General features: G+C 37.6%; 1 protein-coding gene across 1 annotated transcript in view; it reads left to right on the top strand.

Moving 5' to 3' along the window:
• The window catches only part of REV3L (REV3 like, DNA directed polymerase zeta catalytic subunit), a 186344-nt gene that overhangs the window by 47699 nt on the left and 111634 nt on the right, over window positions 1-27011 (top strand). Inside the window, exon 2 of the mRNA XM_049771165.1 lies at window positions 24083-24272. Within this exon, the coding sequence (XP_049627122.1) occupies window positions 24083-24272 (190 nt within the window). The remainder of the gene's footprint in view (window positions 1-24082; window positions 24273-27011) is intronic.

Raw genomic sequence — 27011 nt, 5'->3', positions numbered from 1 at the left:
CTTATATTTAATGAACCCCGGCACAGCACATAGAAAACACCACACTGTAATGGTGACAATGGGGAAACAACACAGGCCTTGAACATGCTTAGAGAATGAAGATGGTAGCTCTGATGACCCAAAAAGTGCCAGCCACATATTTAGCCTCTCAGATAAGGACTTTAGAGAAGAAATATGAAAGGTGAACTCAAAGAAACTCAAAGAACTCAAAGAAAGTATGAAGTGAACTGAACAGTGCCACAAATAAAAATCAAGAGGATCAGAGAGGAGAAATAAGAAAACTTCATACTGAAATAACAGGGCTGAAAAACTTTGTAGGCAAATGCAAACCAGACTGGAAAGCCTCTCCAGCAGAGTAACAGCACCTGAGGAGAGAATCAGTGAGCTGCAAGATGAGATGCATAACAACTCCATACAACAGAAGATGTGGGAAAAGAAACTTAAACAACCATTATTTTATATGCATAAATACAATTTAAATATTACAATATACATGTTAGTTGAAAAATTAAAATAGGGTATTATTAGTAGGGATTTATAAAATTTGGGTGGGGAATCAATTCTTAGTAGGAGGGTCACAGAGTTATCCAGTGCCTTGAAGACTAGAGAATAATCGTATACCAAAAATAGAATGTGACCAGGTAGGAAAAAAACACACTGAAGGGCCAGAGCAGGTACCGTATTTTCCAGTGTATAAGATGACTTTTTAAAAATATTTTTTCTTTATTTAAACATCTTGATTACAAATATGATTGTGATTAGGTTTTAGTCATGTAAAGAACATCCCCCTTCACCAGTGCAGCATTCCCACCACCGATGTCCCAAATCTCCCTCCATCCCACCCCACTCCCACCTGTACGCTAGACAGGCTTTCCAGTTCCCTCATTCATTCACATGATTATGGTAGTTCTCTGTGTAGTTATTTCTATAACTGCACTCACCACTCTTTGTGGTGAGCTTCATGAAGTGAGCTGGAAGTTCCAGCCCTCCTCTCATTGACTCTGAGGATTGTTGCAAAAAATGACTTTTATTTTTCTTAAAACCCATAGATGAGTGAGACTATTCTGTGTCTCTCTCTCTCTCCCTCTGACTTACTTCACTCAGCAAGATAGACTCCATGTACATCCATGTATAGGAAAATTTCATGACTTCATCTCTTCTGACGGCTGCATAATATTCCATTGTGTATATGTACCACAGTTTCTTTAGCCATTCGATAAGATGACTTTTGACACGAAAAACGTCAGGGGTTGTCTTATACGCCGAGTATATCCCAAAAAACATTTTGATATGCTGCTAAACGAAAATCGTCTGAATATTGCCACAAAATGAATTTTCCAACTCGCTCCTGCACCAATCACTGCAAGGCTGCTCGGACCACTTCTCTAACTCAGCCAATCTAAGCAGGCTTTTTATGCATGCAAATTAGACAGTGTTCTGTACCCTAATCTACACTGTCAAAAGTCTGTTCAGATTGGCCAGAGTCAGAGAGGAAGTCTATTACTATATACCCTTTGAACCTTTGCTTGTTGTGATTGGCTCACTGTGGTACATACAGTTGCAGCACAGGAACATTCTGTCTTATACAGTAAATATAGGCCTAAACCTATGTTTTGACTGTAAAATTAGGGGGTCGTCTTATACTCCCAGTCGTCTTATACACCAGAAAACACGGTAGGATGTTTGCCTTGCACACAGCTGACCCGAGTTTGATCCCTGGCATCCCATTTGGTTCCCAAGCCTGTCAGGAGTAATTTCTGAGCACAGAGCCAGGACTACAAGGGCAAACTGAGAAACTGCCTTAAAGAAGCTCAATCTCAGATTATATTGAGAATTAAAAATTCCTGGGACTCAGTTATAGAGGTTGTTTTATAAGTTTTTCCTCTATGAACTCTCCCAGTTTCTTACAGCAAAGATTGGAGTAGTGGAACCTTTATGTTTTTGTTTATTTTAGTGGAGGGAAAGGAATAGTAACCATTTTAAGAAATGCTCATGAGTATTTTTGATCTTCTCTCAATAGAAATGACCAGAACTTACACAAATAGGATAGAGGGCTGGAAAGGTAGTACAGTGGGTAGGGCACTTGTCCTGCAATGACCATCCTGGTTTTGATCCTTGGTCCCCAGGCACCACCAGTAGTTAATCCTGAATATTGTCGAGTGTGGCCAAAAAAAGAAGGAAAATATTGAGGCCAAAGAGATAGCACAGCGGTAGGGTGTTTGCCTTGCACATGACCAATCCAGAACTGACATGATTCCTGGCATCCCATGTGGTCCCCTGAGCCTGCCAGGAGCGATTTCTGAGCGCAGAGCCAGGAGTAACCACTGAGCACCACTAGGTATGACCCCAAAACCAAAAAAATAAATAAAAGACACACCCTATTCCAGAACCCTTGCTTTCTTCCGAGGTGGGGATTAGACACCAAGAAGCACTTGCAGAGACCACAAACCTTGAATAAATGCCATTATAATTCTCAGACTTCATCACTGATTCCTATAGTCCTACTTGCCACCACATCAGCAGGGCACCAATATAGTAACAGGTTAGATGAAAAACAAGCTGACTTCCTATTAAATGAAATTTCTAGGAAAGTACAAGAGAGTGACACACAAAAATAAAAGTACTAGAGATTGGAGCTAATACAGTTTAGAACCTAACTTTTAAGTCTGGCAAAAAGTTTGGAATTGGCAAACCGGTAATTTAAACTAACATATTAATATGCTGAGGTTTCTAATAGAATAAAGCCAAAATTATGCAGGAACAGATGGATAATAAAAGAATAGAGATTGCCTTTATAAAAATCAAAAGGAAATCAAAAAAACTAACTGAAATAACGAGTGTCATTGGCTTATCAGAAGCAAAAGGAAGGAATTAGTAAAGTATTTGAAGTGATTGTGGCAGAGAACTTTCCATAATTAATGACATACATCAATCTCTGAATCAAAGTAAAATAATCTACACCTAAGCATATGTGTCATATTCAAACTTCAGGAAACCAAAGACAAAGATTAAAAATTCTTAAACCCAAAGGGTTTAAAAGAACCTTACCTGGGGCCGGAGAGATAGCATGGAGGTAGGCCATTGCATTGCATGCAGAAGGACGATGGTTCGACCATAATGAACAACTCTCCTAGCCTTCACCCTATGGACTACAAATAACAAGATCTCCAGCTACAGAGTGGGATATCATCACCTACATCTGAGTGGAAAGTTTCCTGGCACCATATAAAGGGGTGTGCAAATGAGTGAGCATGGAGCCTGTAGTTGTTCCCATGGCAGTATGCTTCAAGGGTGGAGAAACCCTGAATCTCTTAGGCCAAGGGAATTCCTGCTTTAATTTTTCCTATATTTACCGTGCCTATGCAACAAGAAAAAAAAAAAGAAGAAGAAATACAATCTTTTTTTTTTTTAAAGAAGTTGCTGGTCTGTTTTTGTTTTTTCTTTTTCCATAGCTGATAGGTTTGGTTTTTGGCTTATTCTTTGTTTATTCTATTTGTGATCTTGTTGATACTCCCTTATTGTTTTTTGCTTCTGGTTTGTCTTGTTTTACTACCTTTTTCTTTTTTCCTTCTAAATGGATATTTATAACACCTAGACGGACTCCTCCTAGTTTTTTTTCTTTTTTTGTTTGCCTTTTTTCCCTCTTTTTTTCCTTCTTCCTCCAGATGGTACCAAGGCCAGCAGTCGAATGTTCATTTGGTGGAAATAAAAACTGACCAGACATGAACACCAAATCCAAAGTCAATGACAATAGAATCGATACTCAATCTACAAGAAGCAGTACAAGGGAGGAACAGTTGCACTAGCATTATGGGAGTAAAGGAGGGAAATGTGGGATGCATGCTGGGAACAGGGGTGGAGGGAGGACAACGCTGCTGGTGGGAATGCCCTCACTCATTGTTACTATGTGCCTCACTCGTTGTTACTATGTGCCTCAAGTATTACTGTGAGAGAATTGTAATCACTTCGACCACAATAAAAATTAAAAAAAAAAAAAAAGACGATGGTTCGAATCCAGACATCCCATATGGTCCCCCTAGCCTGCCGGGGGAATTTCTGAGCATAGAGCCAGGAATAACCCCTGAGCTCTGCTGGGTGTGACCCAAACCTCCCCGCCAAAATTAAAAATAAAAGAAACTTACCTGTACAGTAAGAAGGGTAAAATTTATATCAAACTTCCCTTCACTAATAGTGAAAGTAGAAAGAATGGTGTGGTCATTTTGTCCACTTTGAACCTATTACTAGCAGTTTTATTTTTATGGTTATATTTTTAAGAAAAATATAGGTCTACATGGTCAGAAAGCGGTATGCAAAGGTTCACAATCACTGAAAAAGCTAAGGTAATTATTTTAGTAGTAATAAATTACTTAAGAACTGTAAATATGCTTAATAAGATCCTTGAATTCATAAAATATTTATATCTTATTTTCACTTTGTTATTTTACTCTTATTTAGTGTGGGAAAACAGGTTTTAATTCAGTCCTGTCTAGTTCCCTTATAAATAGGGGAAGATAGAAGAACATTGTAAATAGCTTTATTACATTTGAAAAACTATGGGGAAAAAACAGTTAATCTTTCTATTATATTCAGATAAAATCCCTCTTAGAGCAAGGTAATTTGAAAAACTTTTATTTGCTTTCTAACAGATGCTCAATTCTTTTGACATCACTGTGGGTATTTTACACTAGTCATATTATCCTTAGAACAAGGCCCTACTGTAGGTAAGAGATAAATTTCAAAAGAGTTCCTCAGTTTAAGTGACAGATGGGGCTTTCAAGGCAACCTCCATTTTTACCTGTTGTCTATGATTTTGGGGATTCCCACTCTCCTTTGGCTTTACAGTTTGTTAGAACAACTCAGTTTTTAGGTAAGTACATTAAACAGTTTATATATAAAGCATATAAATAACCAACCTAAGGAGAAATGTAGGGCAAAATTAAGAACTATCCTGAGATAAGATGCCTTTATTTCTGTGGAGTCAAATATGCCACCCTCCTATATATCTACTCAGGAAGATATTCCAGGATACCCCAATACAGTGGTTACAGTTTACCAATCAGAATTTCTCTAAAACCTTATTGTTCGAAAGTTTTTCTTTAATTTGCTTTCTGATGGTGGTGGTGGTAGTGGCTGTTGTTAAGCAAAGTTGAATTAGAAGAGCACAACTGATGAAATAGTTTACCATTGATAATTAAACCAACTTAAGCCCTTTTCTTTTCTTAGACTTGGGTAGGGAGTAATGGGGTTAGAAATTCCAATCCTCAGGGCCAGAGTGATAGTATAGCAGGTAGGGCTTTTGGCTTGCACACAGGCAAAATGTGTGCACAGGATGGGTTGCATCCCTGGCATTCCATATGTTCCTGAGTTTATCAGGAGGGATCCCTGAGTACAGAGCCAGTGGTAATTCCTTAGTACCACTGAATATGTGTGGGGGGTGGGGGGAATAGAAGGAAGAAAAAGGAAATTTCTAATTTTTTAATCATAGTTGATTTCTCTGGCAAACAGCTCCCAAATTCTCAAGCCATCTAAAGGTCTTACTAAGAGGTTTTTCATTCACATAGTGTAATTGAAATGTCTTTCTAATAAACAACAAAAGTTACTTTTATCACTCAAAAACTTCCAAATGCTTTAGGATCTCTGTGCTATGAATGCAGTGCATGCACATATACTTATCTGCATAATATGGTAGATCATACAGACATGCATATATGTAAATATACATATATATTTGCAGCATCTATCACTATATTTCAGATTCTCATTTAGAAATTGAAAGAAAAATAAGACATCTGTATGTTTAAGTAATTTTAGGTGAGGATACAGTGAAATTGGGTGAGGCTCTACAGCTAAAATAAGAGATTAAAATCTGAAAGGCAGAATTTCCCTTGACATTTGACATAAACACTATTTTTCCACACTAATCTTAAGCCCTACTATTTTTTCAATAATCCAGTGACTTAGTTTCCTCAGATAAGGACACTATTCACAGTTGTTGAAGAACAATATGACAACAGGTGCAGGAGGGAGGAATGGGGTGGGGTGACCGCACCCAATAGTACTTAGAGATCACTCCTGATGGTCCTATGGGATGCTGATTATCAAACTCAAGTGTAGAAACAAGTTCCCTACTTACTGAACTGACTCACTCTGGCTCCTGAAAAACATCTTTTGAACTCCCACTTAAATAATTCCTGTGAAATCAGAACAATGCTTTATAAAAACTGAAATAAAACTTGTATTTGTTAGGTTTGTTGGTGCTGTTTTTGTTTGTTTGTTTGTTTGTCTGTCACACCAAGCAGTATTTGTAAACTGCTTCTGTCTTTGTACTTGGTGGGATTACTCCTTGGGATGCTAACGGCTCAACTATTAGTGGGGGTCAAATTGGGGTTGGTAAGGTAAGCAAGCACCTTTACTCCTGCATTATCTATACTCCAGTACCTAAACTATATATTTAATAAACTTACACTTGCCTCACACAGTAGGGTAGCTTCCATTGTTGGCATTGAAACAACGAAGTCATTTTTATTCTACCTCACAAAACTCACATATATTTTTGGTTAGGAAAATTAGTTACCATTTCATTGTACTTATATTCATTCAATTTATTTCTTTTTCATTCTTTTTTTTTTTTTTTTGAGCCACACTTGGCTATATGTAGGGCTTATTCCTGGCCTTCTGCTCAGATCAAACTTGGTGATGCTATGGAACTAGATGTGATATGGTTATCTAGGTCAGCTGCCTGCCAGACAAGTGCCTTACCTACCATTTACATCTTGTTAGTCCCATTGAATGATTTTTTTTGTTCCCATCTCCTTTAATCCAGTAAATAAAATACATATGTGATTATAATTTTATATAAATATGTCTGACACAATATTGTATTTCAATAGATATATACAGATGCTGAGAATGTAAATGAAAAATTGTAAACTTCAAGTTTAAGGAAAATGTGAACAGTATAGTCAGCAAGTGAACAGGACCTTCACAAATAAAATATGGCTACTCATTTTAATAATGAAATACACTGTTTTCTACCTTTAAAATATTCTTTATTTTCTTTGAAAATACTCTTTACATTTAATTTTTCCCTACTTCCTCAAAGATGGTTCTTCTGATTTTGAGTACATAAATGAGTAAGGAAATTTATTATATCTGAAACATGGTTGAGGTGAGGAATTTGTTTGATTTGTGGTTTTCTATAAATTCTCATTTTGTACTGCCTTCTGATCTCCATTTTTCTTTGAATTATTTTTAAATGAGGTACTGGGATTTATGATACATCAATTTTTTTTATATCATTCCAAGGTATTCATCATTGGAGTGTCATTTTTCCTCTACCAGTGTCCCAAGGCCCCCTTCTAACCACCCTTTTTTTGTTTTGTTTGAGAGGGCTACACCCAGAGATGCTCAGGGGTTACTTCTGACTCTGACTTAGTTTTCACTTCTGGCAGGGCACAAAGACCATATGGGATGCCAGGGATTGAGCCTGCATTGGCTGCATGGAAGGCAAGTGTACTACTCACTGTGCTATTACTCTAGCCTTCACCCTCATTCTTTTGTGTCTGAAAATTATTATTGCAAGAATGTCTTTCATTTTTCTTAAAACCCATAGATGAATGAGACCATTCAGCATTTTTCTCTCGCTCTCTGACTTATTTCACTCAGCATAATAGAGACTGTGTACATTCATGTATAGGAAAATTTCATGACTTCATCTCTCCTGACAGCTACATAATATTCCATTGTGTATATGCAGTTTCTTTAGCCATTCGTCTGTTGAAGGGCATCTTGGTTGTTTCCAGAGTCTTGCTATGGTAAATAGTGCTGCAATGAATATAGGTGTAAGGAAGGGGTTTTTGTATTGTATTTTTGTGTTCCTAGGGTATATTCCTAGGAGTGGTATAGCTGGATCCTATGGGAGCTCAATTTCCAGTTTTTGGAGGAATCTCCATATCGCTTTCCATAAAGGTTGAACTAGACGGCATTCCCACCAGCAGTGGATAAGAGTTCCTTTCTCTCCACATCCTCGCCAACACTGTTTATTCTCATTCTTTGTGATGTGCGCCATTCTCTGTGGTGTGAGGCGGTATCTCATCCTTGTTTTGATTTGCATCTCCCTGATGATTAGTGATGTGGAGCATTTTTTCATGTGTCTTTTGGCCATTCGTATTTCTTCTTTGTCAAAGTGTCTGTCCATTTCTTCTCCCCATTTTTTGTTGGGATTAGATATTTTTTTCTTGTAAAGTTCTGTCAGTCCCTTGTATATTTTGGAGATTAGCCGCTTATCTGATGGGTATTGGGTGAATAGTTTCTCCCACTCAGTGGGTGGCTCTTGTATCCTGGGCACTATTTCCTTTGAGGTGCAGAAGCTTCTCAGCTTAATATATTCCCATCTGTTAATCTCTGCCTTCACTTGCTTGGAGAGTGCAGTTTCCTCCTTGAAGATGCCTGTAGTCTCAATGTCCTGGAGTGTTTTGCCTATGTGTTGTTCTATATATCTTATGGTTTTGGGTCTGATATCGAGTTCTTTAATCCATTTGGATTTTACCTTCGTACATGATGTTAGCTGGGGGTCTAAGTTCAATTTTTTGCAAGTGCCTAGCCAGTTGTGCCAACACCACTTGTTGAAGAGGCTTTCTCTGCTCCATTTAGGATTTCCTGCTCCTTTATCAAAATTAGGTGATTGTATGTCTGGGGAACATTTTCTAAGTATTCAAGCCTATTCCACTGAAATGAGGGCCTGTCCTTATTCCAATACCATGGTGTTTTGATAACTGTTGCTTTGTAGTAAAGTTTAAAGTTGGGGAAAGTAATTCCTCCCATATTCTTTTTCCCAATGATTGCTTTAGCTATTCTAGGGTGTTTATTGTTCCAAAAGAATTTCAAAAGTGCCTGATCCATTTCTTTGAAGAATGTCATGGGTATCTTTAGAGGGATAGCATTAAATCTGTATAATGCCTTGGGGAGTATTGCCATTTTGATTATGTTAATCCTGCCAATCCATGAGCAGGGTATGTGTTTCCATTTCCGTGTGTCCTCTCTTATTTCTTGGAGCGGAGTTTTATAGTTTTCTTTGTATAGGTCCTTCACATTTTTAGTCAAGTTGATTCCAAGATATTTGAGTTTGTGTGGCACTATTGTGAATGGGGCTGTTTTCTTAATGTCCATTTCTTCCTTATTACTATTGGTTTATAGAAAGGCCATTGATTTTTGTGTGTTAATTTTGTAGCCTGCCACCTTGCTATATGAGTCTATTGTTTCTAGAAGCTTTTTGGTAGTCTCTCTAGGGTTTTCTAAGTAGAGTATCATGTCATCTTCAAACAGTGAGAGCTTGACTTCTTCCTTTCCTATCTGGATTCCCTTGATATCTTTTTCTTGCCTAATCGCTATAGCGAGTACTTCCAGTGCTATGTTGAATAGGAGTGGTGAGAGAGGACAGCCTTGACTTGTGCCAGAATTTAGAGGGAAGGCTTTTAGTTTTTCTCCATTGAGGATAATATTTGCCACTGGCTTGTGGTAGATGGCCTTAACTATATTGAGAAAGGTTCCTTCCATTCCCATCTTGCTGAGAGTTTTGATCAAGAATGGGTGTTGGACCTTATCAAATGCTTTCTCTGCATCTATTGATATGATCATGTGGTTTTTATTTTTCTTGTTATTGATGTTGTGTATTATGTTGATAGATTTACGGATGTTAAACCAACCTTGCATTCCTGGGATGAAACCTACTTGATTGTAGTGGATGATCTTCTTAATGAGGCATTGAATCCTACTTGCCAGGATTTTGTTGAGGATCTTTGCATCTGTATTCATCAGCGATATTGGTCTGTAATTTTCTTTTTTGGTAGCATCTCTGTCTGGTTTAGGTATCAAGGTGATGTTGGTTTCATAAAAGCTATTTGGAAGTGTTTCCGTTTGTTCAATTTCATGAAAGAGTCTTGCCAGGATTGGTAGAAGTTCCTCTTGGAAAGTTTGAAAGAATTCATTAGTGAATCCATCTGGGCCTGGGCTTTTGTTTTTGGGCAGACATTTGATTACCGTTTTAATTTCATCAATGGTGATGGGGGTGTTTAGATATGCTACATCCTCTTCCTTCAACCGTGGAAGATTATAAGAGACCAAGAATTTATCCATTTCTTCCAGGTTCTCATTTCTAGTGGCGTAGAGTTTCTCAAAGTAGTTTCTGTTACCCTTTGAATCTCTATCATATCAGTAGTGATCTCTCCTTTTTCATTCCTAATATGAGTTATCAAGTTTCTCTCTCTCTCTTTCTTTGTTAGGTTTGCCAGTGGTCTATCAATCTTGTTTATTTTTTCAAAGAACCAACTTCTGCTTTCCTTGATCTTTCGGATTGTTTTTTGTGTTTCTACTTCATTGATTTCTGCTCTCAGCTTTGTTATTTCCTTCTGTCTCCCTATTTTTGGGTCCTTTTGTTGAGCACTTTCTAGTTCTATTAGCTGTGTCATTAAGCTACTCAGGTAAGTTCCTTCTTCCTGATGTGTGCTTGCAAAGCCATAGATTTTCCTCTCAGTACTGCTTTTGCTGTGTCCCATAACTTCTGATAGTTTGTGTCTTTATTGTCATTTGTTTCCAGGAACCTTTTGATTTCCTCCTTGATTTCATCTCGGATCTTGCTGTTTTCAGAATTCTGTCTCTATCTGTGGGATTCGTCATTGTGACTATGGTGTGCCTTGTGGTAGTTTTTCTGGGGTCTCTTTCGGTTAGTACGCTTCGAGCATGCTGGATTTGATCACATATATTCTTTAGCTCTGGAAGTTTCTTTTTAATGATGTTCTTGACCATTGATTCTTCCTGGAAATTTTCTTCCTGGGTCTCTGGGACTCCAATGATTCTTAAGTTGTTTCTGTTGAGCTTATCATAGACTTCTATTTTCATTTGTTCCCATTCTTTGACTAATTTTTCCATTGTCTGTTCATTTGCTTTAAGTTTTTTTTCCAATTTCTCCTGCTGTATGGAATTGTTATATGTATCTCATCTTCCACAGCACCAAGTCTATTCTCAGCTTCTGATACCCTGTCCCAGAGCTTATCCATTCTGTCATTCAGTTCGTTTACTGACTTTTTCAGGCCTGTTAGTTGACATGTTATTTCAGTTTGGAGTTTTGTGATTTCTGTCTTCATATTTTCTTGGTTCTTAGTGTTCTGTTCAACTCGATACATGATTTCTTTGAGTTCGTTGAGCATCTTCCATATTGCTAGTCTAAAGTCCTTATCTGAGAGGTTGATTAGTTGGCTGGTTATTATCTGGTCATCAGAATTGTCATCTTCATTCTGTATGTCTGATGCTGGCCTGCGTTGTTTCCCCATTGTCACACTTGTATTGTGGGTTTTTCTACGTGTTGTGGTGGTATTCATTGGCTAAATGATGCAGGCAGAACACTCCTCTGGCTCCTCCCTTTCTGGATGGGCTGACTTGCCTCTAAGGGAGGGGAGTCCTCCGTGGATGAAGCCTCACACAGGATCAAATCTTAGGCCCGAGCACGCAGCAGAGAAGACAGTCTGGAGAGAAATGCTGGGCTTCAGTTATCCAGCACAGTTCTTACTGGATTTTTTTCTTCTTGTTGCGATGGTGTTCTTTTCTTAGAAAAAGCGCACGGCTGCGTAGCAAAGCGGAGTCAAAGTGCTCTGCTGGAGCCTCTTTTTGGCCCATTCCCAAGAGGTTCACGCAACAGGATAATAGACAGACACACACAGGCAGCACTCATAATTTTTCACAGTTGGGCCCCACTTGGCAGGCGTAGTTTCGTGGATTTTCACAACCTGACGTCACAAACAGGGGACCTGGCTTCTGCAAAGCATAGCCGGTTTTCACGTTATGGAGCAGTTCTTTGGCGTTTCCGCCCTAGAATTGGTCTCTGGGAGAGCAAGTTTTCTGGAGCCTCTCTTCGGCCCACTCCCAAGAGGTTCACGCAACAGGATAGTAGACAGATACACACAGGCAGCACTCACAATTTTTCACAGTTGGGCCCCACTTGGCAGGCGTAGTTTTGTGGATTTTCCCAGCCTGACGTCATAAACAGGGGACCTGGTTTCTGGAATGCATAGCCGGTTTTCACGTTATGGAGCAGTTTCTTGGCGTTTCCGCCCTAGAATTGGTCTCTGGGAGAGCGAGTTTTCTGGAGCCTCTCTTTGGCCCACTCCCAAGAGGTTCACGCAACAGGATAGTAGACAGACACACACAGGTTGCACTCACAATTTTTCACAGTCCTCTGGTGAGCTTTATATCGTGAGCTGGTCCTTCCAACCTTCATCTCTATTGTCTCTGGGTAGTATTACAATAATGACTTGTATTTCTCTCACCCGTAGATGAGTGAGACTATTTTGTGTCCATCTCTCTCTCTCTGACTTATTTCACTCAGCATAATAGTTTCCGTGACCATCCATGTATAGGAAAATTTCATGACTTCATCTCTCCTGGTGGCTGCATAATATTCCATTGTGTATTTGTACCACAGTTTTTTTAGACATTCAATTTTTGAAGGGCATCTTAGTTGTTTCCAGAGTCTGGCTATTGTAAATAGCGCTGCAATGAATATAGTTGTGAGGAAGGGATTTTTTTGTATTGTATTTTTGTGTTCCTAGGGTATATCCCTAGGAGCGTAAGCCTGATAATTAAAATAATATGGCAGTTATGGAAACTATATCCTCCCTATACTAAGGTTTTGTTTTTGCTCCAATATTGATGTTGCTTTTGTTTCTATAGGAACTTTTTCAAACCGATTCTGTAAAATTTTTATTCTTTGAATTGTTAAGTAGCCAACTTCTTTTTATTTATTTATTTATTTATTTATTTATTTGTTTGTTTATTTAATTATTCAATTATTTTGGGTCACAGCTGGTAACGCTCAGGGGTTACTTCTGGCTATGTGCCCAAAATTGCTCCTAGCGAGGGAAGACCATATGGGACGCTGGGGGATCGAACCGAGGTCTGTCCTAGGTCAGTCTCTTGCAAGGCAAATGCCGTACTGCTGTACCACGACTCCGGCCCTGCCAACTTACGATTAATAATTTACCCGGAAAAGTTTTTTCACTTTTTTAGATAATGACAGTGATCAAACAAGGCCTTACACATGCAAGACAGAAAATCTACCAATAAACCATAAGTCCACAGAGTTTTCTTTAAATGGCTTGAGTCAGGGGCCAGAGAAAATAGTACAATAGGTAGGGCACAAGCCTTGTATACAGTATTCTTGGGTTTGATACCTGGCATCACCCCCTGTGCATGCCAGGAGTGATCTCTGAGAGAGCCAGGAGTAAATCTGAGTACTGTTTTGAGTTGCCCAAAAGCCAAAAAGGGGGGAAAAAGAAACAACTTAAACTAATCATTTTCCAGTTTTTGCTGTGCAGAGTGAATTCCCATAAAAATGCATATGTGTATATGCATTTCTATGTTCATACATGTGCACAAAGTCTCAAGCTCCACTAAAAGGGCTTTCAGAGCCCTGACTGACTAACCATGCACAGAGCTCCATGCATATGCATACATAATAATTGCCACAAATATGCCAGGGTATTTTCACAACCCTTAAGGATATTTTATTTCTGATATTCTTTTTAAAGTTCATTTGACTAGCCCTTTGTTAGTTGCAATTAAAACTCCCTCTGTTAAATGTGATGTTAAAGAATTATAGAGTTCTGCTTTTAGCAAATAAGTTCTGAGTCTCATTAAAGACCAACCTTGAGAATAATGTCAAGTTTCCAGGCAGGTCAAATAATGTCAGTTTTCTGGAAACTTTTAGGGGAACTCTAAGTCTCTTCTTTTACTCTAGGGCCAACTTAGCTCTGCAACCACCACAGTTGAATAACTCAAATTTTCAAGGTTATTCTGGAGCTGGGCAGTCAGGGATTAGATCAGGGGAAGTTAAATTTATAGAAACCTGATGATCTTGCCATGATTTGACTGGTTTTCTTTTTTTTTTTTTTTCCTTTTTTACTGGTTTTCTTGACTGGATACTCACTGTATTGTTTTAAGCTTTCGTTTAATTTCTAGAGTTCTGACGAAAAGTTAATTTTGTTAGTATTTGCCAGTGTTTGTGTTGTTTTTTTATGTAGAAGCAGTTTTCAAAGATCCATTCCTCTGCCTTCCTAGAACCTTCAGTCATTTCTATAAACTTTTAATTGCATTATGCTTAATCTCTGATTCAGTCTCAGATCCTTGCCTGATTTCTGTTTCTGTGGTTTACATACTTTCATTGTCACTTCTCATAGATCTTTTCTTGCCTGATAATCCAATCAATCCAATCCAATCTTACGTCCCATATGAATTGAAAATTTTAAAACCCTGACTTACTGTTTATTTATAGTTTTATGACTGAAAACCCCACTTAATAAAAATAAACGTCTCTTTATGCTAGCTTTTGCTGAGGTCAATAAAAATTTTTGTTAAAGGTCACATATCCAGAAAATTTCAGTTTTTGGTGCAACTTCTCAACTCTGTATATAGCAGAAACAGTTATACACTATTATAAATGGATGTGATATGATCTGTTGAAACTTTATGTATGTAGCTGATATAGAGTGATCCCATTCACTACATGTACTTTCCTGATCACCTCCAGGAGTGACCCATGAGCACAGAGCCACGAAAAAGCCCTCTGCACTAGAAACCAAACCAAAATAAAACAAAAACAAAAGTATATATAGAAATAGGATTTGAAATGAGAATTGTGGATGGATCTATGGTTATAGATATACCACAATTAATCTTCCATTTTTAGTAGTAATATTTTAGTGTCTGAATTTTCTGGTCATTCTTAATTTCCTTATGATAAATTCTGAAAATTAATTTCTGGGTTTAAGAAAATCTGATATTTTAAAAATTACAAATAGGTGAAAATAATGATCGGTTTCTGTGTGTTTGATTCATTTTGTGGTTTTATGGGAATAGAGACAAAAAGATGAAACTATAATGAAACAATAACTACAGGGAAATAGGTTGGTTAATTATAATAATACATAAAAAAGAGATATTCTAGGAAAAGAAAATATGAAAAATTTCAAAAATGAAATTTCAGATGCCAAGATAGAATTTCAAAATACAGAACTATATATCTAATGCTGTCATTATAAAAATACCCACAATATTCTTTACAGACATAAAGCATATGCTGTTTGAACTTTATTTGGAGCAATAAACGTCCCCCCCAAATAGCCAAAGCAATTCTAGGGGAAAATGGGAGGATTATGGGGCTTCTTCCTTCACCTTTAGACTATAATAAAAGCTGTAGTAATGAAGACAGTTTGGTACTGGAATCGACAGGCTTTCAAATTTATGGAATACAATTCTGAGCCTAGGGAGGGATACATCCACAGATGGTGTATGGACAGGTAATTCTCAACAGAGGAGCTTAAGAGTATGAAGTAGAGCAAAGCCGATCTCTTAAACAAATGGTGTTAGAAAACAGACCCCTCCCCCCAACCCCTCTTTTTTACACTGTGCACAAATATCATCTGGAAAATGAATTAAAAATGTTTATGAGATCTGAATTCTTTTTTTGTTTGTTTTTTGGGCCACACTCGGTAATGCTCAGGAGTTACTCCTGGCTATGCACTCAGAAATCGCTCCTGGCTTTGGGGGCCATATGGGACACCGGGGATTGAACTGCAATCCATCCTAGGTTAGCCATGTGCAAGGTGAACGCCTTATTGCTGGTCCCCAAATTCTTATTGAGGAAAATGTAGGCAGAATCCTTAATAATAATGAATCTAGAGACATCTTTAATGATTCACTGTCATGGGCCAAGCAAATAGAAACAAAGATAAACAAGATTATATCCGATTAAGAAAATTTGTGGGAGCCAGGGAGGTGGCACTAGCCAAGGAAGGACCGCGGTTCGATCCCCCGGCATCCCATATGGTCCCCCCAATCCAGGGGCAATTTCTGAGCGCTTAGCCAGGAGTAACCCCTGAGCATCAAACGGGTGTGCCCACCCCCCAAAAAAACAAAAAACCAAAACAAAAAAACCAAAAAAACCAGAACTTTGTGTACCACAGAATAAAGAAATAACCTCACAGGCTGGGAGAAAATATATTGTCTGACAATGGGCTTGACAAGAAAAGAAAGTCAACCATGTTGAAAAATGGGGAGGAGAGATAAACAGACTTTACAAGGAAGAAATATAGATAAATGCCCAGTAGTATGTGAAAAAAATGCTTTGCATCACTGATCATTAGGGAAATGCAATTCAAAACAAGATACAGTATACCAGTGAGACTAGTTGTGAGAAGAACAAAAGTTTTGTGAATGCTGGGGGAAAGGAATCCTCATGCATAGTGAGTGGGAATGGCCCAGGTTAGCCCTTTTAGAAAATAATATAGATACTTCTCAAAAAGCAATAGCTAGGTAAATAAGCTGTGAAATATATACACAATAGTATACTACTCAGCTATATGAAAAGATAAAATCATATAAATTGCTAACATATAGATGAAACTGAAGGGGTATCATGCTGAATGAAGACTACCAGATAGAGATAGATACAGAATAATAACTCATTTGGATATAAGAAGCATCATAAAGGAATAATGACCCAAAATAATAAAATTTGTGAACTGATTTACAGAAGTTAGCTTGGTTTGATGGGAAGACTAGAGGGAGAGAGTCTTGAAAGAATCACCCTGAGACAATGGCAGATTTGGACACTGGGGGAGTGTGAAGTATTGGGATGCATGAAACCATGTCATTAACAATATCATATCATAAATCATGGTGGGTAAAATAAAACGAAAAACCAAATGAGTAATACAACAGTACTAATTATTATAATTAAAATGTTGAGGTACTTCGTTAATTTTGTGTTTTTTATGGGAATGAGAAAAGATGAAACTTCATAAACAACTGCAGGTATCAGATCAGAATTTTGATTGGCATACAGAAAGGAAAACATGAAAATGTTCAAAAAATGCAAAATGTCCCTGTTCATATGTAAGTTGGGTTTTTTGTTTGTTTTGTTTGTTTTTGTTCTTTTGTTTTTGTTTTTGAGTCACACCTGGCAGCGCTCAGGGTTTCCTCTGGGCTCTACGCTCAGAAATCGCTCCTGGCAGGCTCAGGGGACCATATGGGATGCTGGAATTCCAACCACTGTCCTTCTGCATGCAAGGCAAACACCCTACCTCCATGCTATCTCTCCGGCTCCATATGCAAGTTTTCGATTGCTCTGTAGAATTTTGTTGTATAGATTTTGAGATTTAGAAGATAGTGCTGAGGCTTAGAAAAGGCATATAGTCATTTCTAACTTAAAAGACTTTTAAGTTTTCTTTGTGTGTATTTATTTAATGACTTAAGTTTTCTAAGATCTTTTAGCCCAACATGATTTTGATTATGGTTATTAGCTTGCTTAAAAATAAAAAATTAAGTGCTTACGATGTAGTTTAGCAGTAGACCACTTGCCTTGCATATGTGCAACCTTTAATTTGATTCTGGGCACTACAAAAAGATAGGAACTAGGGATGTGGTAAAGATATGCCTTATGTGAGATCTTGGTTTCAGCTCTGGCATTTTCCCTACTCTTCCACATCACCCCCCAAAAGAAACTATTACATTTTTCTGTTCTGGATAATGAAAACTTGTCTAATGACCAAGTCCCTTTTTTTAATAAATGAAGTTCTAGGGGCCAAAGAGATAGCATGGAGGTAGGGCATTTGCCTTGAATGCAGAAGGACAGTAGTTCGAATCCTAGCATCCCATATGGTCCCCCGAGCCTGCCAGGAGCTATTGCTGAGCGTAGAGCCAGGAGTAACCCCTGAGCGCTGCCAGCTGTGACCTCCCCCTCAAAAAATAAGTGAAGTTCTGTTGTAACACATCCATACCCATTCTCTAAACTACTGTTTTAAAACTACCTCAGAGTATAAGAGATAGTTAAATGTTGTATATCATGCAAATCTTAAAATATTTACTATTTGTTCTTGTACAGGAAAACCATCCAAATTCTGATTTAGTCTTTTTGTTGATGAAATATTAATCTGAAATATGTAATTTTGCTTCAATGACTAACAAGGTATTAGAGGCACCATTTATTTATTTTGTGGTTTTGGGTCATACCTTGCTTTGCTTAGGAACTCTTCCTGTCACTGAACTCAGGCATCACTCCTAGCAGTCTCATATGTGGTGCCCAGAATTGAATTCTGGTTGGCTTTGATCAAAACAGTGCCTTACGTGTTGCACTGTCTCTTTGGTCCCTAGACCTAGAAGCAAAGTTTAAATAAGATGCCAATCTAAGCATTAAAATATCGAAGAAAATATGGAAAACTGCACTTTAAATGTTGGATTAGAGCGTATAATTTTAGTATAATTCTGAAGTCCTGTGGAACATTATTTAAGCACTTAAGTAACTGTCCCTTACAGAAACAGCTGCCTTAATTACAGAAATCTTTATATCAAATCGAAAGTAATTAGTTCACAAAAGTTTACCCTTGTCTTTAAATACCAGTAATATTTATGTGTATATTGCAGCATATAAAACAGTTATGCTATAACAAGTTGCCATAGAGCATTACTGAAACAACTTTGTTGTGATTTCTGAACAAAGAGCAGTTTATTCTCAAAAGTTATAAAACCTGTGTATACAAACTTATTATCCTAACGACCATAGTCAGCCATACTAATTTATTCAAACTTAATTCAGTTTGATGAGATATTCAGTTTGATGAGATTATAAGAAAGTACTTTCAGAAAATAAAAAATTTTAACCCAACTAACTTATTAACTAGAAATAACTACACTAAGTTAAGAATTTTAGAGAATTTCCACCAAAAAATAAATTTTAAGGGGCCGGTGCTGTGGCGCTAGAGATAAGCCTTGCCAGCGCTAGCCTAGGACCAGACTGTGGTTCGATCCCCTGGCATCCCATATGGTCCCCCAAGCCAGGAGTGACTTCTGAGCACATAGCCAGGAGTAACACCTGAGTGTCAACGGGTGTGGCTCAAAAACCAAAAAAAAAATTTTTTTTTTCAAGAATTTAATGAGATACCTAGATATCATAATTTGAATTAACTCAAAGCAGTCTTTTGTGAATTTGGGGCCACACCATGAAGTCTCAAGGCTTACTCCTGGCTTTCTGCTCAGGGATACTGGAGATTGAACCTAGGACAGCTATAACAAGGCATGAAATCTACCTGTTGTATTAGCTCTCTGTCCCCTTAAAATAGTCTTGGTTACCGGGGCTGGGCGGTGGCGCTGGAGGTAAGGTGCCTGCCTTGCCTGCGCTAGCCTAGGACGGACCGCGGTTCGATCCCCCGGCGTCCCATATGGTCCCCCAAGAAGCCAGGAGCAACTTCTGAGCGCATAGCCAGGAGTAACCCCTGAGCGTCACAGGGTGTGGCCCAAAAACCAAAAAAAAAAAAAAAATAGTCTTGGTTACCATGGCAAGGGTAGGTGCAGGGGAGTAGGGATTTTATGTTGGGTACGCTTTGTTGGAGGTTTCAATATTGAGTATATAAAACCTTAGCATTGATAGTACTGCAAATCACGGTGCCTAAATTTATTGTTATAATTATGATTATTATTTGGTTTTGGGTACATACGTGATGTCTCGCATGCGGACCATTTGGCAGGATTGGGGGACCATTTGAGATGCTGGGATTTGAACCTGGGTTAGATGCATATGAAACAAATGCCCTACCCACTGTGCTGTTGCTCCGGCCCCAACGGTGCCTAAAAAAATTATTTTTGGTTTGGAGGCCACACCTGGTGACGCTCAGGGGTTAATTACTCCTGGCTATGTTCTCAGAAATTATTCTTGGCTCAGGGGACCATATGGGACACCAGGAATCGAACCCAGGTATGTCCTGGGTTAGCTGTATACAAGGCAAACACCCTATCACTGTGCTATCGCTCCAACCTCTAAAATTAAAAAATTTAAACACAAATTGAAATAGAGAAAAATAAACCCAAGACATTGTTTTTTTTTTTTTTTTTTGGTTTTTGGGTCACTCCCGGTAAGGCTCAGGGGTTACTCCTGGCTATGTGCTCAGAAGTTGCTCCTGGCTTGGGGGACCATATGGGACACCGGGGGATCGAACCGCGGTCCGTCCAAGGCTAGCGCAGGCAAGGCAGGCACCTTACCTTTAGCGCCACCGCCCGGTCCCATAAACCCAAGACATTCTTAAACGAATCTTGTGTGAATTTCTTTGGAGTTTAAGAGAAAAGCCTCTGAATGGAAGTCATGCATTCCTCTAAAATAGGCCACTGATTAGATGTTGAAAAAACTTCATCTACTTCTGGACTTTTTCTTTCTTTTCTTTCTTTCTTTCTTTTTTTTAATGAGAGTAGTGGTATTGATTTTCAAGGTTATTTTGGGGAAAGTGGAAGACTTGGGATGGCTTTTACAGTTATACCTAGAGGTACTCGAGCTACTCTGAACTCCTTGCTTGGGACTATATACTGAGAACTATGTAGGATCAAATTTTGACCTCCTGCATGTAAAGCATGTTTTCTAGCTCTTTGGTTTTCCCAGCCCTGAATCCACTGATTTGATGTTTAAACCATTTAACATTTTTCTTCTATGCAAACCTAATCCTGATGGAGGACAGTTTCAGTAGTTTATTGCCAAGTGCGAGTCCTTGTATTTTATAGGGTGAAATTGATTCAGGGAAATAAAGTGATTTGTATCTTGTCATGGTACAACAGTGATATTACAGAATTATGCAGTAATCATACTATTGCTAAAATAATATTGGTTTACATTCATTTTTATACATTTCTTTATTAACTTTAAATTTCTTTTATCCTGTTTCTCGTCACTGAGTTTTCTGTGTCCTATTCTATAATTAAAACCATTAATACTATGCCAAGAATTCTTTGTGCTATGGTTTTCTGAAGTTGTTCTGAGAAAGGGTGGTAAGGCCATGAATCCCTAGCTGATGGAGGTTCATTGGAGAGATACATCTCTGTAGTTATAGCTACTACAACTTTGCACAGTACTGCAAAATATTCAAGGTAGTTAAGTATAATAATGTAGGATCTTTGTCTTTCTATAATAAAACCTTGATGACTTCATTAGTAAAAAATAATCCCTCTGTATAGATTTGTTATTATAGATTTTGAAGATTTTAATTCTTTTCTTAAGCAATTGTTCTTTTATGCTGGGGGGTTATTCATTTAACAGCCACTTATTAAATACATACTGTCTTATATGCCTGGGGATATTATGGTCCTTCAAAAAAATCACTGGCTTCCAAAGACTACAGTCCAATGAGAAAGTCAGATAATACAAAATAAGTGAGCAATTATGAATGGAGAAAGCCAACATTTTCTTTAAAAAGAAAAAAGTTAATTCAGCATTCCCAAATAGAAACAACATATGTTTTAGGTTTAATTTATTAGCTTTCAATTCCCTACTCAGTTACTTAATAAGCTATGTGAATTGGGATAGTTAACCTTGTGATATTTGCAAGACCTTTCTCGACTATAGAAACATATATAGAGATATAAACTACTTATCAGTACCCGTTAAATTTCAGCATTTTCCCCTCAATCATAGAGCACAAATTATTATAGTTCCAACACCTATAATTTTTCTGGTCCCTACTTCATAGGAGATGTAAAATTTTTTTATATTTGTAATTTTAACTGTAATTGTAATTAAAACTACCCTGCTTATTAAATAAACTATGAGTTGAGGCCAGTTTTTATTATATTGTATGATACATTAAAATTAATGTCTTGGAAACTTAAAATATTGATAGTAAAATATGCTCTTTAGAAATACTAATTTTTAAAAAGTAATTGCTGGGGTATGAGCCCAACTCAGGTTTAATTTTGACATCATGTTGCCTCCAAGCATTACTTAAGTATTGCCCTGGAATCCACTGAGCATTGCCAGGTCTGGTGCCAGAGACCTCAGAGCACTATTAAGATGGCTTTGGTGGTCTCTGCATCAGCCTCAGCAATACATCCTGCTGTAGCACTGAGTGACTAAGCCAGTTGACTATTTCCAGAAGTGGCCCTATACACCAGTTAAAAGCCCCCTCTCCCCAATAGCTCAACAATCACTTCTCTGTTTACTCACATCTTTTCCTCCACCTCACCTCAATTTAGCATACATATTGCCCTTTTAATTAAAGGTCAAGGGATTGGAGAGATAGTACAGTGGATAAAGTGTTTGCATTGATGCATCTGACCCATGTTTAATACCCAGATCCCATATGGTCCCACATGCCCATTAGGAGTGTTCCCTGAGCATAGAGCCAGAAGTAAAACCCTGAACACCTCCAGGTAATGGCCCCAAAACAAAATTAACATAGACCATGTTAGGTATTGAATTAGCATAGCACATGCTATAGCCATATCCTCAAACCCACCTCTCTAGTTCTTAGACAAAGTGTAGCTTATGTGTAGAAGGGATAATAACCAATCCATGGGATGTTTAGATATCATTCAACTCATCCTTAAATGAATTCTCAATATGTCATTACAGTTTTACATATTTCAAAATTTAAAGAATTGAGTATTGAAATATAGCACTTGGAAATAAAATGGCCAAAGAATTTGCTTTTAACTAAAAATACTTTTATTCTTTTGAAATTAAGTAAAATTATTGTTTATATAAATAGAAACTGAAATTGATCTAGCAGCTACATAATTTGTAATTTCTCAAAATTGTAAAAATTGATAATTAAGACCAGAATACTAGGCATGTATAGTTCTTATCCATTATTTGATCTTTTCAGTTTTGCAATATGCTAACTGTTAAGATTTATTTAATAATTTAATAACTGTACCGACAAGCTGGTGGTTACTCATTATAAAAATAAAAGTATATTAATATGACATTGAACTGATTTCTATATATTTCATGTCATTTTAACTTATAAATATGGAATGTATACTATTTATATAAAGGAAATATGTAGCAAAACAAATACTTTGATGCTTTCCTACCAGAGGAAGCCTCGTGAGGAAGAGTGAGAAAAGGGATGGGGAAGAAGAGCCTGAGCATGAGTCTTACAGGCAATAAAGTGATCCTAAGTGACAGTACGAGAATCACAAATCTATCATTACTGATGGTCTTCTCTCTTTTCCACTTTTGTGGTTTGGACTTTGCCCAACAGTACTTCTGACTTAACTTCTGGCTCTGTGCTCAGAAACTATTTCTGATGCTGGGATCAAACACAGGCCAACTTTGTGCAAGGCAAGCACCCTATCCACTGTACTATCTCTCTGGCCCTCTTATCTGTTTAAATTAGACAAATGACAAGTCCCAAATTGGAACCTGGGAATAATGCTCTGAAGAAAGGAATCATTTCCATATTACCCTGCCAGATTGATGAAAATAATAATGGTGCACCTTCTTTCTGTTGATGTTACTGTCAATTAGTCTTGATATGGATTGTAAATTTTCTTGCAGCTTTTTTTAATGGGTTCTTACATTACATTCTGATTTTTTGTTGTTGTTTTTTATCTTGGGTGTGCCTTGTTGGCAAATTATCAGTAATTACCACATCTGTACTTGACTAAATGGGTCCGCAGAAAGTGTGCGTGCTTATTTTTTTCTCTCTCATTGTGTTCTTGCCGGTCTCATTCTGCCCAGTCTGCAATGTAGATATCTGAAATTCCAACACAGACTCTTGATCTGTAGCTCTTTTTTTAAATTTGTTTTCATTTTTGTTGTTGTTTTTCTAAGTAGAAAGTTTTCTTTTTACCTTCTCTGTATTCTCAAAAAATTCTGTACAATGAACAACTTTAGTTTTCTCCTTTATCTATGTCTTAGTAGAATTTTGTTTTTGAAAAGATTTTTTGCCAAATTTAGTGAGTTGTTATTAGGCTTTGTAACATTTTGCCAAATGTCTTATGGGGCTGTACAGTGAAGTACATAAAACTTGATTTTGAGGGCAAAATAGTCACATTTTCATGAAAATGATTTAAATGCTACTCTTATATAATGTTTCTAAATATTTCTTGTGAAATGTAGTTTATACTGGTGACTTTAACTGAATTTATCTTCTTAAATCCATTGTTAGCCAGGCCATCTTTAGAACTTTTAAATTACTTGAATTCTGAGTTTTGTAATACTAAAGTTTTAAATGCATCTCAAGACTAAACTTTATAATGTGTTACATTTTAGGTCAGAAGACATGTCTTCATCTACATGGCATCTTTCCTTACCTCTATGTGCCATATGATGGTTATGGACAGCAACCAGAAAGCTATCTTTCTCAGATGGCATTCAGTATCGACAGAGCACTTAATGTGGCTTTAGGCAGTCCATCTTCTACTGTTCAACATGTGTTCAAAGTGTCATTAGTATCAGGAATGTAAGTATATAATAACATCTTTCAGAACATATTTCCATTGCTATTGTTAAAGCCTTCAATTCAGATAGACATTCTCTTTCACTTCTAATAGAACTTGAATAGATTTCTTACTGTTTTTTTTGTTTGTTTGTTTTTGTTTTGGGTCACACCCAGCAGCGCTCAGGGGTTACTCCTGGCTCTATGCTCAGAAATCCCTCCTGGCAGGCTCGGGACCATATGGGATGCTGGGATTCCAACCACCGACCTTCTGCATGCAAAGCAAATGCCTTACCTCCATGCTCTCTCTCCGGCCCCAGATTTCTTACTGCTAATTTTAAAGTAAATCTGTATTGCTATGAAAGATGGTTGACAGTAATTTTTGGTTTTATTCCTTTATATTTCTCTGCTTCCCTTTCTATATCCACGTACTATTCTAGGTCATTGATATTGCTGAATTACACCAAGGTTTCTGCTTCCATGGAGGCTATGTTCTGATAGTGGAAAACAAAGAAGAACCAATAAATAAAACATGAAGTAAATTTATTAGATGATAATTAGGCTATAGAAAAACAAAACAAAACAAAAAAAAGAACAAGAAGAGCAGGTGGTGGGAAAATAGGCTGGTGACAGTTTTGTATCAGGGAATTAAGGAAGATTTCACCGACAAAGTAAAACAAATACTTTTTTAAAAATTAAATTATTTAATTGAATCACCATGAAATAGTTAAAAGTTCATGTTTGAGTTTCAGTAATACAATGTTCAACACCTTTGACCAGTGCCCATTTCCTGCCACCAATGTCCCCAGTTTTCTCTCCCATATCCCCTACCCCAACCCATCCTCCTTGCCACTGTGGCAGATATTTCTCTCCCTTCCTTTGATTTTTTTTCTTTTAGACACTGGTTTGCAGTATTGTTACTGAAGGGGCATCATGCATATCATTTTATTTTCTTTCAGTGCCCAGTTGATCTGGAGTGATCATTTCCAACTATCATTGTCATTGACTAGCCTAATGAAATGAATAGTCACCAATATTACTCAATATTTGGTGGGTAAAAGATGTTTTGAGTCACTTGAGTTACAAATATGAATTCCTAAGGGCATAAGATGGTTTGTCTACTCTGTCTATGAGACACTTAGCATTTTTCTCCTATCCTTTTTTTAAAATCTTGATTCCTTTCCCCTTTACCTTACTTACTGACATCTGTGATTTCTTTACTCTCTTTAGTATCCAATATCCAGTGCTTCTATATAGAAGACAGGGTTTCATCTATCAAGTTAAAATTTAATTCCATTATTTCTAGACTATGTATTGTCTTGAGACTGAATTAAGAGGAAGAATCATTTTTAGGATTCCTGGCAATTTAGTAACCATAACTCTAGAAAATGTTTCATAAAGACATTTTAAGTCTACATAGAAGTAATTCTTATCTGAATTCACATTGACATATATAAAAATATTATATGAAGAGTAAATTTTTCAATTTTATCTATAAAGACAAGATTATTAAGGCTGGAGTGGTAGAGCATTGCCTTTGACACAGCTGACTTGGGTTTGATCCCTGGCACTCCATGTGATTCCTAAGCTCTGTCAGGAGTGATTCCTGAGTGCAGATCCAGGAGTACATGCTAAGAACAACTAAGTGTGGACACAAAACAGAAATAAGATTATTTTTCTTTCACCCCTTTTTAGATGTCAACTAGCATATGGTAAAAGCTGCAAACTGGGGTTGGGGAGTAGCAGACTAATCAGAAAGTAACATCTTTTTAAAGGGAACGAGAGAGAGAGGAGAGAGAGAGATAGAGAGAGAGGGGGGAGAGAGAGAGGGAGAGGGAGAGGGAGAGGGGAGAGAGAGAGGGAGAGGGAGAGGGAGAGAGAGAGAGAGAGAGGGAGAGAGAGAGAGAGAGAGAGAGAGAGAGAGAGAGAGAGAGAGAGAGAGAGAGGAGAGAGAGAGGAGAGAGAGAGAGAGAGAGAGAAAACAAACAGAGGTTAAAGTATTTGTCATTATGCAACGCACTCTGGTCCAATCCCTTATCTGCATCTCCCAGAGTAACAACTCAGCACAGCGGAAGTCACCCAAAAGTAACACCGCTACGTCCCAAAAGTTCTCCCTCAAAATAGTTTCTGAAGAGGTGAGTTCAGCAGAGATGCAAATGAATTTGAAAACAAGTCATGCACAGAAAACGGCAGAGCTCAGAGGAAATGGCAAATTACTTTAGAGTTACTTAAGTTAGTTTGAAATATTTATAATGGCTGAGTAAATGAGGAATAGTAGTTTGGTACAAACAAGATCAAGTAGTTTGGTACAGAGTGAATGGCAAATACTTGATAAGAAACCTTTTAGACCTTGGCAAGTAGGTAACACTTTAGAATAAAAATTGTTTTAGACCAGTTAGAGATGGCTTTGACTTAGAGACGTGAAATAGCTTTTTTGAAAAGTTTTAACGTATTCAAAAGAATCTGGGGCTAGAGAGATAATACGTAGTTTAAAACTCTTGCTTTGCAAGACTGACTCCACTTTGATTTCCATCACTTATGTCACCCATCCCTTCTTCAGCACTGCCAGGAGTGACTCCTGAGAACAGTACCAGGAGTAAACCCTAAGCATGATATTGTGGTCCCAATCCCCCATATATACACCCTAAAGAGAAAAAGGATTCTGCTGCCAGAATATTCCTCTGTTGATGTCCTCTATTCTGTCAGACTTCACAGAGAGCTGTAGTTTCTTTTTTCTATCTAGTGTCTGTCATAGGGAGTATA

The sequence above is a fragment of the Suncus etruscus genome, chromosome 4 (genome assembly GCF_024139225.1).
Source record: "Suncus etruscus isolate mSunEtr1 chromosome 4, mSunEtr1.pri.cur, whole genome shotgun sequence".
In the NCBI taxonomy this organism is placed as follows: domain Eukaryota; kingdom Metazoa; phylum Chordata; class Mammalia; order Eulipotyphla; family Soricidae; genus Suncus; species Suncus etruscus.
This window is presented reverse-complemented; position numbering and strand designations above follow the sequence as displayed.